General features: G+C 47.1%; 6 protein-coding genes across 6 annotated transcripts; 3 read left to right on the plus strand and 3 right to left on the minus strand.

The window, feature by feature from the left end:
• Nucleotides 1–2,044: 2,044 nt before the first annotated feature.
• Nucleotides 2,045–2,791, minus strand: GUITHDRAFT_119694 (hypothetical protein; the record flags this gene model as incomplete). The annotated part of the gene is made up of 1 exon (XM_005821062.1): nt 2,045–2,791. The coding sequence occupies one exon, from the start codon at nt 2,789–2,791 to the stop codon at nt 2,045–2,047; it is 747 nt and encodes a 248-aa protein (XP_005821119.1).
• Nucleotides 2,792–3,650: 859 nt separating this feature from the next.
• GUITHDRAFT_155834 (hypothetical protein) lies at nt 3,651–4,760 on the minus strand. The gene is given in 4 exon segments (XM_005821063.1): nt 3,651–3,740; nt 3,817–4,045; nt 4,065–4,199; nt 4,243–4,760. The coding sequence occupies 4 exon segments, from the start codon at nt 4,285–4,287 to the stop codon at nt 3,697–3,699; spliced, it is 453 nt and encodes a 150-aa protein (XP_005821120.1). The 5' UTR covers nt 4,288–4,760; the 3' UTR covers nt 3,651–3,696.
• A 545-nt stretch (nt 4,761–5,305) lies between these two features.
• GUITHDRAFT_155836 (hypothetical protein) lies at nt 5,306–6,219 on the plus strand (the record flags this gene model as incomplete). The annotated part of the gene is made up of 6 exons (XM_005821064.1): nt 5,306–5,371; nt 5,440–5,528; nt 5,580–5,631; nt 5,688–5,710; nt 5,895–6,025; nt 6,084–6,219. Coding segments are annotated over 5 exons (270 nt in total), but the record flags the coding sequence as incomplete, so codon positions are not given.
• Nucleotides 6,220–14,159: 7,940 nt separating this feature from the next.
• Nucleotides 14,160–16,619, plus strand: GUITHDRAFT_119696 (hypothetical protein; the record flags this gene model as incomplete). The annotated part of the gene is made up of 1 exon (XM_005821065.1): nt 14,160–16,619. One exon carries the CDS (start codon nt 14,160–14,162, stop codon nt 16,617–16,619), a length of 2,460 nt encoding a protein of 819 aa, XP_005821122.1.
• On the minus strand, nt 16,610–17,722 carry GUITHDRAFT_155838 (hypothetical protein). Its single transcript, XM_005821066.1, has one exon. The coding sequence runs from the start codon at nt 17,716–17,718 to the stop codon at nt 16,723–16,725; it is 996 nt and encodes a 331-aa protein (XP_005821123.1). The 5' UTR covers nt 17,719–17,722; the 3' UTR covers nt 16,610–16,722.
• A 559-nt stretch (nt 17,723–18,281) lies between these two features.
• GUITHDRAFT_119697 (hypothetical protein) lies at nt 18,282–18,815 on the plus strand (the record flags this gene model as incomplete). The annotated part of the gene is made up of 4 exons (XM_005821067.1): nt 18,282–18,426; nt 18,465–18,589; nt 18,629–18,716; nt 18,769–18,815. The coding sequence occupies 4 exons, from the start codon at nt 18,282–18,284 to the stop codon at nt 18,813–18,815; spliced, it is 405 nt and encodes a 134-aa protein (XP_005821124.1).
• Between the last annotated feature and the right edge of the window lie 363 nt (nt 18,816–19,178).

A 19,178-nucleotide genomic window follows, 5' to 3' on the forward strand; every position in this document is an offset into this window, starting at 1 on the left:
GGGGCTGGTGATATGGAATGCATCGCAGAAGAACCATACTTGTTCCCGGACTGCACAGGACGAAGAGAGCCTTGCTGAAAATCATCGTCTGACATATCCTCTGTATCAAGAGAACTGCCTATGTCATTACAATCAGGTGGGCCAGCCTTACTATCAAAAGGCATATGCTGTGATGTATCATCATCACCTACTTGAAGACCTGCCAGTACTGTTGTGTGACTAACATTGACCGTGGCGGGAGAAGTAGGCATAGATTGGTCTGCCAGTTCATGATAAAGACGACTAGCCGCTTCCACGAGGTTCCCGTCAAGCCTCCATCCCACGAGTTGATGTCCCTTCGAGATAACTTGACCTATACGAAGGTTGGAGGAAAGCCCCAGCTGAGAACGTATGGTTTCAACATGGTGCATGAACGATGTGGGATGCAGAGCTGCCATGGCGCGGCGTCCGCGGCGTGCTGGAATGGCCAGATTTGTTGGCGGGAAAGTAGTACCAAGTTGGAGAGTTTGTACGGGGTCGTACTACGGTACCTTAGCAATAATTGTTTGTAAAGGGCAAATGTAACTTAAATTAGTACCGAGTTTGCTATTTTCATACTGTTTAAAATAATCCAAGAAGCGTTACTATCCAAACAATTTGTACTATTTATCCAATTGTCCTATATCCATGATTTTGGACGCGTTTCTGTCGAATACCCCCGGAGACAACCTACCTCTGAGAGGGAAAGCACTACCCCCTCTAGGCTACGAGTACCACCCCTGTATCATCTTTTCATAGAGAGCTGCCGCAAGCACCGGTACCTGATGCTAGTGGTAGTGTATGAAAAACTTCGATACAACCGTTGTATTATGCGGAGACTACCTACCTCTGAGAGGGAAAGCACCGTAGTACCCCCTCTAGGCTACGAGTACCACCCCTGTATCATCTTTTCATAGAGAGCTGCCGCAAGCACCGGTACCTGATGCTAGTGGTGGTGTGTGAAAAACTTCGATACAACCGTTATATAATGCGGAGACTACCTACCTCTGAGAGGGAAAGCACTACCCCCTCTAGGCTGCGAGTACCACCCCTGTATCATCTTTTCATAGAGAGCTGCCGCAAGCACCGGTACCTGATGCTAGCAACTTGGCAACACAAGATGTGCACACTGTGACATAGTAGACACACTGGCAGGGCCATGGCACTTTCGAATGCTGGTCCGATCATCTCTCTTCGTCTATGGCATGATGAGCATGTTTTCAGTTCTTCGCCGCTGGAAGCCTCGGTGGGGCACAACATAGCTTTGCCCGCCAAAAAATTGATTTGAATTTTCTCGTGACATTCCGGCTGCCATGGCATGCAGCCCCCCCTAAATTCCCCGCCATAGCGCCCCGAACGCACTCAGTGCTGCATGGAGGCACGATGCCATGATGCCAATGATGATGCTGAGGCGGGGGGGTATTGCTCGTGGAGGCCCTTCCTTAAGCAGCTCAACGTCTACCTTGCTCGCTTCAAGGACTGGAAAGTCCCGGACGAGTACAAGCTCACCGAGCGCATCAATCGCCCTCTACCGCGCGGAGTCACACATCAGCCCTGACGCCCAGGAGAGCAGATCGAGGCTCGCAGAGCTACCGTCCTCGACGAATGCGTCCGGGCTGTCTTCGCTGCCCGGCCGGATAACCAACGAGCAGCTGGCACACGAGCTGCTGCTGTGCATTGATGTATTCTCGTTGACTACTTGCATGTTATTCTGACCTGCTGCAATCCTGTCTGCGTACTCTCTGAAATGAATCATTTCAGCCTATATTTTAGCCAGTGATTCCTCATTCGCGCGACCAGACGGCCCTCGCGACGTTGGATACTACAGCAGGCTGTTGACTGCTACCGAGCGCAATCATGACACGACGGACAGGGAACTCGTTGCTATCAAGGATACGCTTCTTTGTTTTCGTTTATATGCAAAAAAATCCCGAAGAGGCTGCGTCGGCTTCTCAAAGGGGAGGAACCGGCTCATTCACTGGCAGAAAGCAATACATCACGTTGATAACGACATGTAGATCGTAGACTACGCTTCACCGTATTCAACGATGTCTCCATTACTCAGCACGCACTTGCATTTCCCTTCCCCATCGACCAGCAGGACATCCAGGTTTTTCACGAACTTGCATTCTTGAAGTTTTGAGATCACGATCGCAAGCGCTTCTGCAAGCGGCGGTTCCCCTCCAACCACATACCCTGTGTAAATCTTACCCGATACGTGCGGTCTGTGTAAAGGTTTTGAGATCTCGTGCATGAGGTTTTTAAGTTCTTTCTGAACAAAGTCTTCCTTCGCTGCGAAGCCAAAGTTTCGCAGCTTATTACAGACTTCTCTGCCATACATACTCAATGTCGTTTTGTCACGGCCTACAGTCAACAAATGCTCGTTCACAAACATCTCCAAACCTTTCGAGAGAGACAAGTCGCTCTTGTACTGTTGCATGGCGTTCTCAATCAGAGCTCGGTTGTTGGCTATGACCTTGACCCGCGATAATTCTTGGAGACTTTGCATCTCCTGTTGCAGCAATTGGCTCTTGAGATCTTTCAGCTGTGTTTCCTTTTCTGCAATGCGTATATCCTTTTCTTGAATGAATTTATCCTTTTCTGCAATGAGTTTATCCTTTTCTGCAATGAGTTTATCCTCGCGAGTCTTGAGATCTTTCAGCTGTGTTTCCTTTTCTGCAATGAGTTTATCCTTCAGGGCAATGACTTCATCCTTGTGGGCAATTATGCTTGACTGCCACGGCCACCAGCTTGCTGATCCTGTTGGGGACATGCTGAGGGGTCTTGACAGCGTGATCTGCCGTGACCTGTCCCAACCAACACTGTAGACCAGCTGCTTATCTCCTCCTAGTCTTCCTCTTCTTTTCTGCATGCTGAAACTCATTCCTCTCCCCAACATTTTCAACATATTCGAATGTTCTGCCAGAATATAGAAAGAATAGCACGGATTCTATATGGAGCCCTTTCTTTTACTTAAAGTTGAGTAAACTTTCTTAGTTAAGTAACGTTCACAATGCAGGAAGCACAATGAAGAGCATCGACGCCGCCCTAGAGCAAGGATGATGGTGTTCTACATCCGATCACGTCTTAGGATCATTCTAGGCATAGTTGTGCATTACTTCTACACATCTTTCAATCATGATAAGGATAGAAAACCTTTCATGTTAGAGAAGAACATGGTCTGAAAAATAGTTGCGCATTACTTCTACACATCTTTCAATCATGATAAGGATAGAAAACCTTTCATGTTAGAGAAGAACATGGTCTGAAGAATCATACTTGTCTTGTTGAGATTCCCAAGTTGTCATTATCATGATGTCGTCCATCCCCAACTGTCTGCAATATGCAAGTCCCTTGAGCAACCATATCACGCTTGTTTCCTTTGTACACTGCACGATCATCCACACCCTAATCACAAAAGCATCCTCAAGCTCCCCTTACCCCGCACTTGTCCCATGATCCCATCCCCATGAACATTATAGAAGTGACAAGGTGTAATCGTTGTTGCATGCAGGATAGCATCCAACTTCCCAATGTGTCTGTACCTGATCCTCTCAAACCTGCGCATACTCCTTCACCCCCATCCCCAGTTATCTGGTATTGCACTTGCATGTTTGTAGACATCTCCGACAGGTACTATGCTCTTCTGTATTGCACATTAATGTATTACACTAGTAACTACACCAAAACATCTCTACATCCTTCGCCCTCGCCCGCTCTTCCTAAGCAGAAGTAAATTCCTGTGATATGTCAAGCGAGGGAAGATCCCCCTCCCACCCCAAACAAAATCATACTCACCCAGTGCTAGCAGAGGACATACTTCAGGTGAACACACGTTGCTGTAGACATATTTTGGATCCCGCGGTTTCTCACCAGCCTGATCATTTTTTGCGTAAATTACGTAGAAGCGCAAGGCATCCCCGACGAATTCCATGTGATTGTACAACAGTGTGCATACGTTTCTGGATCTGGACATCAAATTCCAAGCCAGAATCAAAAAAGGTCCTGGCCCAAACATATTCTCTTTCTGGTTTCTGTAGCATAACCTTGGCGAACACTGAGTACAAATCGTATGACAATGGTACATTGCCGGTTGTCACTTTTGCATCTTGATTGCAAGATTGAGAAAGATTCAACGTTCGCTTCAATCCTCTGAAGTCACTGCTCAATGTTTTCACCGCCTCGATGCTTCAATCCTCTGAAGTCACTGCTCAATGTTTTCACCGCCTCGATGCTCAGTGTAACCCCGTAATTCTTGAGCATGTGCATCTTGTACGACGAGCATGTTTGGAATGTTAGTTCTGGATTTTGTTGAACTTTATGGGTCACCCAGTCAAGAAACATCACTGGCGTGAATTTTTCAAAGTGGATGGGATTAATTTGCTTCTGTAACATTATACTCTCTTCATGTAAGTTGTAGTTGGTAAACTCTCGTCCGTCGTCGCCGGCTCTGTCACCTGATCTGATCCGTTCAAGAATTTGTCATGTTCTTCACGCATGTTCGTTTTGAATTCATCAGTTATGAGAGCATAATACTCGTCATTCGCGTACAACCATTCTATGAAGCGTATCATGTAGTTCATATACATCTCTCTGAGAAGATACATTGTTCTGCTGAATGCGTGTACGTCTTTCCTCGAATTCTCTCCGCTGTTGCACACATAACACAGCAGCTGTGGATTGAGGACGCTTGCGACCTCGCCGTGCCCTAGGCTGCACCGGCGATTGATCCAATGGGGCTTGGGGGGTATTACGTCCTTCAGCGGCACCAAGCTTTTAACTACGGAAGCATAGGTCTGTCTGGCGCAGAGGGAAGTGTCTTACGCAGTGCTGAAGTGGAAGTGACGGCGGAAGAGGATCGGGGGGGACTCCGGGGATGAGGAGGAGGTAATGGAAGAGGTTCATGACAGTGATTCAACGGGGCCAGAGGTAGGAGGGGAACAGGCTATTCCAGCTTTTGCTGTGGAAGGAGACGAAAACGTCTTGCAACCTGACCTTCTATCTTAGGGTTTAGGGTTTTGTAAGAGGGCTATTGTCCCCGGTTTCATCTTGCTTTCAATCATTTCCCAACTGATGGTGGTCTGCATTTTTTCCGCTATCCAGATTGCGAGTCTTTCCGGTCCTCTCATCTCTTCGTTCTCTTTGAGTCTGCCCGATCTGATTTCTCGTTGTAACTGGTTTATTGTTTGACACCCCCATTGGTTGCACCATGATGTTAGTTTGTGGATCAGACTGCTTTTGATATCATCATCCACCCTGCATTTCTTATTCGTTTCTTTCTCTAGATACCGAATCGCCGCCCTTCCCAAGATGGGTGCTGGATGGGGGAGTTGGAGGCCTCCTCTGTCCCAAGGTAGGTGAAAGATAGCGTTGCTTGTACTCTTGCTCAATCCCATAGCTCTTTTGAATGCTCTGGTCCAGAGGGTATCTAAGGTTTGTAAGTCTGACCAAGACCAGCTCACCAGTACCGCCGAGTATCTAAAGATATTGACGATGCCTACCTTCACCAGGTAATATTTTTGGGCTGCAGAGTAAGCAGATGATTCAATCAGCTTTGTCAGTTCTTTTGTCTTCTCCAAGATGTGTTCTTTCTCTCCCCACGTGAAGGGGCAGGTGTGCGCCTTGTTGCCTCTTCCTCCTGGTCTCCACAAGCTGATCCGGATCCCTAGATATTTGAACCATTTTGTCGGTGGTAGGTTCACAAACTCCTTGTCAAAGAACTTGATGTTTTGTGTTCCTTGGATCTCCCTCTTTAGCCGATAATCAAAGCTGGTGATTTCAGATTTCTTCGTGTTCAGTTCTAATCCACTCCATCGACAGAATCGTTCTACCACTTGAACAAGCGTTTTCATCTCTCTCACTGAATGTGCTATCAGGACAAGGTCGTCTGCAAATGACAGATTATTAGGGTGTTGAGTTGCTTTCTCGTCTTGTTGTTGATCAAGTTGTCTGGACAAGATGCTGAGCAGAAGATTTGTTTTTGGTGGACTCGCGGGGCTGCCTTGAGGTAATCCCCGGAGGAGCGGGATTGCTGCTGTATCAAACCTCTCAGTCTGGATTTGCAGAGCTATGCCTTGACTGCAGCTGACTGCGACGTCGACATCGCGCTGGTGGAATCCATATACCTCCATGATTTTTGCGATGGATTCAACCGCGACGTTATTGAAGAAGTTGGCAAAGTCGAGGTATAACAGTATAATGTTGTTTTGACTGCTCTGGGCCTCCTCGATGATGTTAAGTAGTCTATGACCTTGACGGATCGTCCCGCCCTCGGGTCGGAAACCCTCTTGGTTATCTGTTAACAGCTTGTGCCTCTCAGCTGCTTTTGCCAGTCTGTGTGCTATCACCGCTTGGAAGATTCGCGTCACCGACGAGAGGATACATATAGGACGCATATTTTCCAGAACATGACAGAGCTCGTTTTTTGGAAGGAGTCTGACTCGTGCTAGCATGTTCAACAACGTTTTGTCTCCTGTCAACGCTCTACTGATCACTTTTCCTATCTCCTCCTTTGCGCTGTCAGGTAAAGCTTTCAGGATCTCGTTTGAGATCAAATCCATGCCTGCTGCCTTGCGATTTGATACTTTTTGAATCCAAATCTAAATTTCTCCTGGCTCCAGGGGAAAAGCAATTTCTATTTCCCTGGTCGGGTGTTGATCAATGTTCGCGGGAGAGTTGAATTCCGGTGGCTCAAAATTACCCGGGTGCAAGCCTTCGTATTCGTTTCCTCTCTCCCTTGGTCCGGTCTGGCTAGTTTCTTGTGTGGCTGAAGTTCATGTGGGCTAGCCTCCCTTTTTCCTTTCCTTCTCTTGTTTGGGGGCTTCCCCTCCTCCCTGGCTGGCCTTCTTCTCTTCCCTGTTCCTGCCTGCTCAAGTCCGAGTTTTGCCCAGATGACATTCGCCGCTTGTAGATATTGTGCGAGGATTTCTTCTGCTTGTTCCCTTTGCTTTGGGAATGGCCAGAGTCGGATGGGCAGGTGCAGGGAGATGCCCTCGGTATCTGGGACGGGTAAAATACTTGTCATGGAGTGGAAGCCTACTTGGGGCAGTAGTCTCCATGCCTTTGCAAAACTCTCCCAGCCTTGCCGAGCAGGAGATGTAGGTAGGGAGTTTTCTCCGGACGGCAGGTAGCCAGACAACAGACAATGGTGGCAAGGATTCGAGCGGGAGACCTCACCTTGACAGAGAAATTCATGCTCGAAATGCATGTGTGAAGAGATTTACTAGGGAGAGCGTTCAGATTATGCGAAGGGTCAGTTACGCGAACAGCTATCCAAGCGATCACCTTCTCAGCACCGACGAGGAAGAAGCTCTTTCAATGGGGGAAGACTAACTCACCATGTTGTCCTCACTGTCCAGACCGAGAAGAAACCTGGGGACTGTTAGGAAAACTTCCTAAAAGTATCTCTCGATCCAGTGTTGACACACGAAGTGATCCCGTCAAGAAACCAAAGAACAAGCGCGCGACAGCAATGCACAATTCAACGGCAATTTACTCCAAATCAACGTTAGAGATAAAGAAAAGTAAGTAATCTAATTTCCTAAGAAACGAGACTGCCTAGGACACCTACTTAAGAAAGACAGGAAGTCAGTAAACATATCCTATCATTTCGCTCCCTAGCGCTGATAGATGAGAACACACTTCTCAGCTCCAACTTCGCTGCAAACACCAAGAATCATTTAGCATTCACAAGATTGAAATCACGAATCATTTTCCTCAACTCTGGAGTGCGAAATTCACGCGTAGACAACCAAGAATCATCCGACGACTTGTCATATCCTTTCCAACGAACCAGGTACTGCACACGATTACCTTTCCCACGACGAGCCAAAATACGATCGACTTCAAAATACTGTCCATCGCGTTGAACCAAAGGCAACGGTGGTGGTTCAATTTCATCCAGAGAAACATCTCGAAAATAGTAAGGACGAAGTTTCGCCACGTTGAAAACTGTTTTCTTCATGTGTTGAAAACGCGGTGTGAACTCCAAGCGCACAGAGTTATCCGAAACTTTCTCTTGTATCTTGAAAGGTCCAATGAAATCGGAATTTTCATCTTGCCCATGGACTCATGCAACTTCAAATCGCGCGTCGACAACATAACGAAGTCGCCAACATTGAATTGCAGATCCTTCCGAGATCGCTTCATAGTCTTCTCCTTCTGAATCGCTGACAACGTTAACGCATCGCGAGCCAAGTCGACGGCTGCCATGATCTTGTCACGTACTTCCTCCACGTCCTCAGCACGATCGTCAGGAGTCAAGTCCAAAACTGTACGAACGTCTCTGCCATAGATGATCTCAAACGGCGTAAGATTCGTCGCATCTCTAACGGTCGTATTCCAAATTGTCTCCAGATGTACGAGATAATCATCCCAAGACTTGCTATCGTGCCGCATGCAGTAGATCCGCAAGGCTTCAACTATGACACTGTTGAACTTCTCAACTCGTCCCTGCGACTGCGGATGATAAACGCTGCTATGGCGTATGTCGATTCCCATTAGAGTGAACAACTCAGTCCAAAATTCTGAAGAAAATAAACTCCCGTTGTCCGAGACCAACGTTTTGCAAATCCCTTGAGCACGATAAACCGTCTCGAAATACGCACGAGCTGCTCCTTTCGATGTGATCGTCTTCTTACACGGATACAAGAACACCCTGTTGGAAAACTGATCGAGGAACACCAAGACACTGTCGTTTCCCCGCTTCGAGGTGGGCAGCGCTGTGAGCAAATCCACTGAAACCTTCTCGAAACGCTCACGCGGAACCAAATGACTGTGCGGTTCGCCAGCCGCTCGTTGCTTGTAACTCTTGCCTTGCAAACACTCCGCACACGAGTTGACATAGTTCGCGACCGTACGTCCTTACTCATGGTCGGCCAGAAGGCAATTTGCGACGCCTTCAAGAAAGTCTTCGTCTTCCCTACATGGCAAGAATCGTCATGAATCAGGCGCAAGAACTTCGCTCGAGAATGATAAGGAATACACACACGTTCCCGACCAAGCGAGTCCTTCCAAAACAAGACTCCGTCTCGCAGAAAATAAGTTCGACGCTGCATTGGGACTAGGTTTCCCTGTTGAATGTCCTGGAGAACCTGCGCGAAATATCTGTCCTGCTGATAATTTTTGACGACATCAGCTGTAAATGCGTTGTCTGTTGCTAGAGCGTAGCAGTGCGTAACAACCTCTGCATCACTGTCAGTCACCTCCATCACCTCCCCCTCCCCAGAGGACGAGATGGTACAAAGCAAGGTAGGATCCAAGTTGACCAAATCAGCACGCTGTCGAATCTCATCGTCTAACGCACTCTGTGACGGCACAACCGTAGAATCGTTCGGACGAGATAGGTAGTCAGCGATGACATTCTCTTCTCCAGGGATGTAGGAGATTTCATCCAAATCGAAATCAGCAAGAATTTGACTCCATCGAAACAATCGACCCGTGAGGTTGCTCTGCGTGAGAAGATACTTGAGACTCTTGTGATCTGTACGAACCAACACCCTGCGTCCGTACAAGTAAAACTTGAAATGAACCAATGCTGAAATCAATCCCAGAAGCTCTTTCTCGCGCACAGAATAATTTACCTCGGCACTGTTGAGACGCTTGCTGAAGAAGGCGACAGGCAACAGATCTTCGCCATGCTGTTGTGTCAAGACAGCACCAATGGCGTAGTCGCTCGCATCGACCAACACGCAAGTAGCTAACGCTGGGTTGAAGTACCTTAAAACAGGGGCTGATATCAAACGCTTCTTCAGCTCCTGAAAGGCCGCTTCTTGCGCGTCATCCCAACAAAACTTCACATTCTTGCGTAGGAGATTCGTTAGCGGAAGTGCTAACGCTGCGTAATCCGGCACATACTTCCTGTAAAAGTTCAACACTCCCAAAAACGACTTGAGTTCCTTCACTGTTTGAGGTGCCGTACGATCCACAATCGCTTGTACCTTTTTCTCTTGTGTCGAGACGCCTGCCTCGCTGATGTGGAAACCGAGGAAATCAATTTCAGAGTGAAACAGCTTACATTTCGACTTCTTGACAAACAACTGCTCTTTACGAAATCGATCCAGAGCCTGTCGAAGCAAACGCTCATGTCTCTCCAAGCTCCCATAACTGATCAAGCAAACATCGTCGATATAGCTCAGGCAATTCTCGAGACCTTGAAGAACACTCTCGAGAAATTTCTGAAATTGATTTGCCGAATCTACCAAGCCGAAAGGAATCCTCCGATACTGATATTTCCCAAACTTCGTGATGAAACAGGTGTACTTCCTCGACGCGGCGTCCAACTCAAGTTGCCAAAAACTTTTCGCCAGGTCGAGTGAGCTGATCCACAACCGTGCCCCAGGTTCTGAAGCATAACGCGCTCTCTCTTCCATGATCTTTCGACCCACTCGTTCTATCAGCTCCATCACCAACGGCAATGGAAAGTTATCATTCCGGATCAAGCTGTTAACGAACCTCATATCAGTGCAAAAACGCAATGTACCATCAGACTTTTTTGTGAAGATTACGGGAGACGTAAACTCAGACGTCGAAGGTTCAATGATCCCACGCTCCAACAAGAAGGCAAGATTCGCTTTCAACTCCTCCTCCAACGCGAGTGGCACAGGGTAAGGTTTCTTTTGCACCGCCTCAACGTTATCCTTGAGTCGAATCGTCGCCTTGAAGGACCGGTCAAGAACAACGTCACTGGGAATGTCGTCACGAATGACATCCGAATAATCTTCCATGATCGTCTCGGCAGCCTTCTGCTCGAGACTCGTGGCACCATCTGTCGGCTGAGCCATCTCCAACAGGTTGCACAAATGTACCACGTACCATTCCGAATCGTTCTGCTTGAGGTCTCTCACTGCCTCAGTGTAAGAAAGTACCTGACACAGCGAGACGTCCGCAGCCCCGAATTGCTTGTTCGTCGGGCAAATAAGTAACGGAAGCTCGACCATCTTGCTGCGCCACTTGGCAAAGACTCTGGGATGACCCGCATCAATCACGATCTTGTTCGTACGCATCCATTCCCATGAGAGGATCATGTCCGCATGCGGCAAGTCAAGCATGTAGAACGACCCACTACTCTTGAAACTGGAGCCTACGCCCAATTTTGTCTGGAAAACCATATCAGACAATCTACTCGTCCCGTCGGCCATAATAACTCGTTTACGAACTTCTGCATCCGTGACCGACAGACCAAATTTGCGCACTGCCTTCGTGCTGATAAACGACTCTTCAGCAGCTGTATCGAGCAATGCATTAAGAACTATGGATTGATTCCCGAACCGAAAGGTCACAGGTACCATAGGTAGAGCTTTGATCCTGTGAGAGTCAACGGTGATACGACATTGACGAACATCCCTAGGATCTTCTGGCGGAGGTGTGCCCGGGTCGAAGACAACATTCGAAGTCTGCAAACCCGTGCCCCCGTCGATTGCGCCCTCCGCGGCAACCGACGTCACTGGTTTAAAGCTGACGGTTGTTCAGACCTCGACAAGAGAGGGCACTTGTCTCTAAAGTGACCGAACTTCTGACAGTTGTAGCACTTCACCTTCTTCTTGTCGAACTTCTTCTCCTTGCCCTGCATGTCCTCGCTCTGAGTGGGAGCCGACCGCTTGCCCTCATGACGAGGTTGTGCTTGGGTGAAATGAAGACTCGTCTGACCGTCTTGTGGGTGTCTCTGACGCAGATTAAGAGCTTCGCGATACAACTGCGGCAAATACTTGCCCATCTCCGACGGCTCCGCATGATAAGTAATCCCAAACGTCTTACCATCGCGTTCCATCAGCATGCTCAATTCCTTCCGTAGCATGGCACGCGCATAGTCCATTTGAATCCCATCGACAAAGGCGCGTTCCCAGCTACCTAGCGCAACACTAGGTCTCTTGGACACAAGGTAGCACGCCTGCAGGTGTGTAACCATCGCCTGGAATCTTGCGGTGTACACCTCGACGGACTCCTTGGGCCCTTGCCTAGCCTGCTTCTGCACATGACGCTCAAGTTTCTCAATAAACTCGAACGGTAACCATTTCAACAACAGTTTCTCCACAAACTGTTCCCAATCACCATGCTCAGCTGAGAACTGATCTTGCTCAGCCATCGGGAGTGTAGCCCACCATAGCTGCACCTCCGGCCCGAACGCAGAGATGGCCGCTCCTACCCATCGATGGCGTGCTATACGGTGAAATTTACACCTGCCTTCGATATATCCGAGCCATGAGACCACCGACCTCTCCATGGTCTGCTCACCATTGTACTGCAACAATGCCAGACTTCGGATCCAGCTTGCAAATCTGACCACCGTCATTCTCCGCATGCTTAAGCTTGTGAGGCTTGTCCTCGGATTCCCGAACCCGCTCACAAAGCAGTACACGCATCTCCGCTGCCTCCTTGGCAAGCCTACGGTTCTCTCGCTGGGATTCCTCAAGTGCCCTCACAAGATCCTGGAGTTTGCGATCAGCTTCTCTCTGGGATTCTGCGAGTGCATTTACGAGATTGTGCATCTTATCCATGTTGTTCTGTTCCACAGACCTGAGCTCTCTACATGTCCGGCGTAGGTGCTCATTTTCTTCCACGATGTCACGAAAACTGGCTTTCAAGGGAAGGGCGGGACCATCTCTTTCGTTTTCATCCCTACTCTCCAACCATGAAGGCACTGTACGACCACTGTCAACACTATCGTCACGTACAACAGCCTCCTGCTGGATGACAGTTTCCGACGGATCGTACGCATGTGACTGCGGCGACATGCCTGTCACCGTAGGAAAGCGCGGCTCTGCTGACCCATTCAATGTCTCCTTCACAAAGCTGCCCAACCATTCTGGGGTCAAACCGTGGTAGTCGAACTTAACGCAAAAGAGGAATGGGTAATTCGAGTTATAGGAGACCGGTGGATGGGTACCCCTTGTTTTGATGGTGGTAGTTTTTACTAATATCAGAGGTAGGGGTAATGGCGGATTTCATTGTGACCGGCCCAAATTCTGTTTAAAACTACAATTTTTATCAGTCTTGTTTTTCCATCGTGTTTTGTACCAATCTTGTAGGAGGTTTGAATTTTTGTACCAGGAGCACTAGATAGACCGGGTCCATGCACAGTTGTTTTCTGGAACCAGGCTCCTGGGTCCAGATCGTACCCTACCTGGTCAGGCTTTTCTGGTTTGAATTTTTGTACCAGTGGGTCTACATACACCGGGTCATTTGCGCCAATATATTCGATTGAGGGTAGGGTACTGAAAGGTACCTTGTACCCCTCCTGATAGGTCAGAGGGGGTAGTGGATGGTTTGAATTTTTGTACCAGGAGCACTAGATAGACCGGGTCCTTCTAGAGTATTATGACCCCACGGGTGCTAGGCTCAATCCGAGGTACCCTACCCCTATGCACGCTCAGATCGTACCCTACCTGGTCAGGCTTTTCTGGTTTGAATTTTTGTACCAGTGGGTCTACATACACCGGGTCATTTGGGCCAATATATTCGATTGAGGGTAGGGTACTGAAAGGTACCTTGTACCCCTCCTGATGGGTCAGAGGGGGTAGTGGATGGTTTGAATTTTTGTACCAGGAGCACTAGATAGACCGGGTCCTTCTAGAGTATTATGACCCCACGGGTGCTAGGCTCAATCCGAGGTACCCTACCCCTATGCACGCTCAGATCGTACCCTACCTGGTCAGGCTTTTCTGGTTTGAATTTTTGTACCAGTGGGTCTACATACACCGGGTCATTTGCGCCAATATATTCGATTGAGGGTAGGGTACTGAAAGGTACCTTGTACCCCTCCTGATAGGTCAGAGGGGGTAGTGGATGGTTTGAATTTTTGTACCAGGAGCACTAGATAGACCGGGTCCTTCTAGAGTATTATGACCCCACGGGTGCTAGGCTCAATCCGAGGTACCCTACCCCTATGCACGCTCAGATCGTACCCTACCTGGTCAGGCTTTTCTGGTTTGAATTTTTGTACCAGTGGGTCTACATGCACCAGGTACTTCGTCCACAAATTGAAGGGTAGGGTACATTCAACAATACCCACCCATGGAAGGTCCTGGCTGGTACCCCTTCAAATCCCCCCCGTTCCAATCTATAAAAGCTGGGATGAAAGTTGTGTTTCTCGCCGGGGTGCCACATTCACGCCTTGTTCCACACTCTCACGAAATCTTGAAGCAATGTTTCAATTGGACTGTGGTCTTTTCAAGAGAAATTCTACATCTTTGCATCAAGGACCACCAACGAAGAAGAGAAGAACAAAACAGAAAATTGAAATCAGTGATCCATCTTTGCAAATCTTGGAAGAATTTGCCAAAGAGGCAGACTTTGTCTACTCCAAGCGCAGTAAATGGCAAGGTGATGGCGATCTGCATTCGTTCTTGAATGGTTTTGGTTCAAGTGCCTCTGCCAAGTTTCCTGCACACATTCCTGCGCGTACATTCAGTGAACTGTGGGAAGAATTCAAGACAGAGCATGAATTTCCACCGGAATTCCAACCATCCTCTTTCACAGATTTTGAAGAAGAGAATATCCAGCAACTGTTCTTGGAGAAGGCTAAAGGGCAAACAATACCTTTCCTGGACATGGCTCTGCGGAATTGGTTGAAAGGGATCGGGAAACCCGGACGCTCACACGAGGAACAATGGAAGAATTTTGCATACGTGTTCGATTCGCTTTCCAATAAGAAAAACAAGAACAACAAATTTACTTTGGAGAAATTTTTGTCGGGGTTTGTTTCTAACAGGAATTGTAAGCGTCAGCTTGCAAAAGAGCTTCGCAAAAACCTAAAACTTCAAAAGAAGCTAAAGTACATTGCCCGAAGCTATATGCCGGATGTCAACGAGTCATGCGCGTTACTGCTGAAGGCGAATATGACCAAGGGCGCGTACAATATATTCTGGGGTGATGATGGCCGAATGCATCGTCTCGCGGTTCCATTCAAGAAAATAGGAAAATGCCGTGTGATGAAGAAGCTTTTCTTGAAGCAAGCTTTGAAAGTTTTTCGAACCGAACAAGGATGTCACGGAACAGACCTTTCCGATTCTGTGAAATTGAAGATAGTGCAGAAGCATTTGCAACACAAAAAGAAGTTGCTGTTGATTTTCAACACAGACGCAACGGTTTTGGGGAAGTCACTTGGATCGGACACAAAACACACTGAAGTATCTATCACAGTCCTCGCACCTCGATCCGAATGCGATGACAGCGAAGAATGGAATGAAATCGAAGCTTGTGTCAGGCGGGCCCTCGATGCTGGGACCTTGATGATATTACCTGTGGGTGACAACGCCAAGAATATGGACTTCAATTTTTGGAAACCGTACGAGAACCCTATCATTTCGATTCTGAAGAATGGCATCACGATCGGAGACAACAATATCGAGATTCAAGTATTTTTCAGAGCAGACTTAGCAGGACACTATGGATTGCTCGATCATGGTGGAGTTCACGATCGCAGCGGGAAGTTTTGTCTTCACTGTGAAGAGACAGCGCAAGCCAAGAAGGCAGGCAAATTCATTTTCCTTTCCGAGATCCAGCAGCAGGATTCTATCTCTTTGCGCGAATTCTGCAAACGTCATCGCCTTTTCCCCTCCGACATTGAAATGTTGCATGACATTGTACGCAGTGCTTGCGGTAATGGAGATCTTGCTCTGGCAGAAATGATTGAAGGCAGTGATTCGGGAGGGGGCGCACATGTTGAACAGCTTTTGAGCAAATGTCTGGAAGCGGGCAATCAGCAGGAGTTGAGTACATGCTTAGACAATCCAGACAAGCCTCTTCCTATTGGACTTGTTGTACCTTGTCTTCGTTTATGTAAGATTTCAAGAAAGTCTAGTCATCTTCAACAAGCTGACTTCCCGAGTTTGCATTTCCTCTACTGCGCACTTCATTTGAGGTTAAGATTTGTCAACTTGTTGGTGAACTATATTTATGAAGTCGCTGCCAATCAAGGCAAAGTGGCAGCGGTTAACAGAATCTTGCAGTCGTTTCAAGTCAACATGGAACTGAAAAATGACAAAGATCAACAAAGACAGTTGAGCGGAAAGATGTGTAAACGGTTTATGAACGCTTTACCGCAAATCATAGATTTGCTGATTTCGAATGAGGTCACTCGTCAAGAGTGGAGAACTGCCCTTGATGAATGGGATCATGTCATCACGGTGCTCTCGTGTCAGTACTACGACAAAATTACTCGGGCAGATGCAGAAGAGTTGCCGTCTAGAATCCGGAGCTTTTGTGTAAAAATTGTCAAATTGATCGGAGATGTGAAGAGGCTGCAGTCGTTTTATTTTCATAGCCTCCTAATTGGGCACATCGGCGAACAATTCGAGTATCTATACAAGGAGTTTGGAGTCCCCCTGGGACTTTTGAGCCTTTCTGCAATCGAAAAGCGACACGAAACAATGGGAAGACGATGCTACAAGAAAGCTATAGCAGAGATCAATTTGTACATGAGTGGAAAGAGTACTTCCGATTTGCATCCCGATGGACAACCCGATTCTAAGGCCTCACGATCGTTTTACACTCTAATGAATCTGCTCTTACAATCATACAACGATGAGACTGCTGAAGCTCTATTTCAGCACACAGTTCAGAACGTTGATTTAGCAGCGTTAAGAAGAAGTTTGGATGAATAAATTTTTTACTTCTCTGTCTGAATACTTTTACCATCACAACAGTTCACAACGCAGAGTTAAGAAATTTGGAAGAATAAAACTTTGGCCTTGTCTGCCTTGTTGCTTAGTAGTGTTCCGAGGGAGGGAAATTCCACATTAGCGCCTTGGTGAAGGATAACCTTACAATTTTTGTGAACTTGAAGGTGATCGCTGTTGCACATGCCGAACGCGGATTTTGAATTGGCATGAAAATTTGGATAGGGCCTTCGAGGTAGATGGATCCTCGAGCAGGCCCCAGGCTAAAAGGACAATCTTTCAAGGGAACATTCAAGGCTTCTTTGAACAATGGAGTATGTAACAGATTTGCATCCAGAGTCCAGGCACATCGACGAGAATGGCGGTTTGAAATTCCTGAGCACAGCACCTTGCTTGTTTCTACAGGCATCTGTCTCAACAAATACAGTATCGCAGTAAAATCTTGAATTGGTACGGTGAAAGCAAGGCGATTTGCTTTTCTCGGATTCCATTTAGTGCATCCTCGCTTCACCAACCATATCTTCAATTCTTCTCGTATGACATTAAAAACATTGGAGATCTTGAAGAAGTTAAGCTCATCCTGAAAGTTCGCCAAATAACAATTGAGCATTGATTGTGTCAACCGAAATCCTTTGAAGTATTCTATGTGACAACGTTCTTTTTGCTGTACATTCTCGAAAAAGATCCATCCAACGACGCTTACAAGTGAGACAGGAGATGGAGGACCGGGGGCAACAAAAACACAAGGGAATGTAACATGGAAAATTCTCACGATATCTGATATTGGAAACTCATCTGTATATATGCTCTGGAAACACTCATGTGATTGAATTCCAGCTAGCAAACTTGTGTACCTCCTGTCATTCATGATAGACAACTTTTGGAAAACTTCCTCAATGATCGACCTATTATACAAAATGTAAACTTCTACTGACTGCTCTGTGACATGTTTTATGACTCCGTGCCGCTCCTTACGATCGACGTCCAAGAACACAACGCCAAGAAAGGGTTTCAACGTAAGATCAACATTCCACATGGGCACATGGTACTTTGGAGGGTTTGGCAACGGAGGAGAAGCTTGCATGTCAGTTTGGTAGGTAAAACAAAGAGGGACTTGGACATTGTTAGGAATGTTTCCGGGCTTTTCTTGCAGCTGGACCCGTTTGTCCCTCTGTTCGTAATGTCTCCTACTGTCATCTGCAAGTTGAGCTGCCTTCCTTCGAACTCTTGCCATTCCTTTTCAGGCTGGTTGGACAGGGAGGGCACCGCCAACATTTTAAGATTCAGAATTTTAAGAGTTATCAATTCTAAAGCTATAATTGCAATAGATTTGTACCAATTCCATGTTAAGCTTTGACAGTAAAATACATGTAAAAAAAGGTTTCAACCAAGTGTGAAAATCTTCAATAGAAAATTTCAAGAAACCTTCAAACAGAAATGACTACCCCCTGTTTCCCATGCCCCACCCCCCTTGAGAATTCCATTGAAACTACCGCGGTTTGACCCCAGAATGAACCGCGACATGCTTCGACTCATGAAGTCCGAGACAACGCTACCTGACTGAATGCTCGTCCTATCCATGTTTTCTTGAACAACTTCTTTCAACACAACAACTCCGAGAGGAAAACCAGGCCTTCGCGTACCAAAATGTTAGGAAAACTTCCTAAAAGTATCTCTCGATCCAGTGTTGACACACGAAGTGATCCCGTCAAGAAACCAAAGAACAAGCGCGCGACAGCAATGCACAATTCAACGGCAATTTACTCCAAATCAACGTTAGAGATAAAGAAAAGTAAGTAATCTAATTTCCTAAGAAACGAGACTGCCTAGGACACCTACTTAAGAAAGACAGGAAGTCAGTAAACATATCCTATCAGGGACATGTTCAGCTTGCGTGTAGGCAATTCCAAGATATGATCCAAAAAGCACACAACGAAGTCATGAAGAAGATCAAGGTAAGACTGCAGCAGAGCTGGAGGAAACAAAGGTTACAGGTCAATTCATGGTGGGACACTCCAATACGCATCGTGATGGAAGCGATGGGGACTTCAATGCACCGAGAAGGGCAATGGATACCAGACGGTTGCTGCTACTTTGCAAGCATCAAACGCATTGTCCTCATCGAATTTGCAAGGACATCGGAATATGACGGAGTCGAACAAACAAGTCTGGAATGCCTGAAGAAGAAATTTCAGGAAAAGGAAGAGAAATATGCCCCCCTACGAGCAGAAATCACAGCTTTGCTACCTGACCATGAAGTGGAACAAGCAACATTCATAGCAGGAGTGAAAGGATCGATCATGGAGAGGGAATGGCATCATTCCGTTCCAATCGGCCCCTTCTGGAATCTTTAGTACCAGGGCGTTTTGTTTGTACTGCCTTTAAAATACTTGTTCCAAAGCGTTGTGGTATTTGTACGGAGGTCCTCAGGGCTCCCCATACATGAGGTTGTACCACAAAAGTCCCTCATTTTCTGTGAGGTTCGCATGGGTGGTTTCAGATAGTTTAGAGAACCCGTACGTTTCCCTCCGTCAGAGTCAGGGT

This window comes from Guillardia theta (genome assembly GCF_000315625.1).
Source record: "Guillardia theta CCMP2712 unplaced genomic scaffold GUITHscaffold_154, whole genome shotgun sequence".
Classification (NCBI taxonomy): domain Eukaryota; class Cryptophyceae; order Pyrenomonadales; family Geminigeraceae; genus Guillardia; species Guillardia theta.

Bases quoted from the DNA above. Each gene is read 5' to 3' on its own strand.
- GUITHDRAFT_155838 (XM_005821066.1), bottom strand. From the start codon at position 17,718: ATGCAAGCTTCTCCTCCGTTGCCAAACCCTCCAAAGTACCATGTGCCC.
- GUITHDRAFT_155834 (XM_005821063.1), bottom strand. From the start codon at position 4,287: ATGCACATGCTCAAGAATTACGGGGTTACACTGAGCATCGAGGCG. The intron at 4,200-4,242 runs GTGAAAACATTG...TGAAGCATCGAG, and splicing joins TTACACTGAGCATCGAGGCG to GCGGTGAAAACATTGAGCAG. The intron at 3,741-3,816 runs GTGAGTATGATT...ACTTCTGCTTAG, and splicing joins ATGTCCTCTGCTAGCACTGG to GAAGAGCGGGCGAGGGCGAA.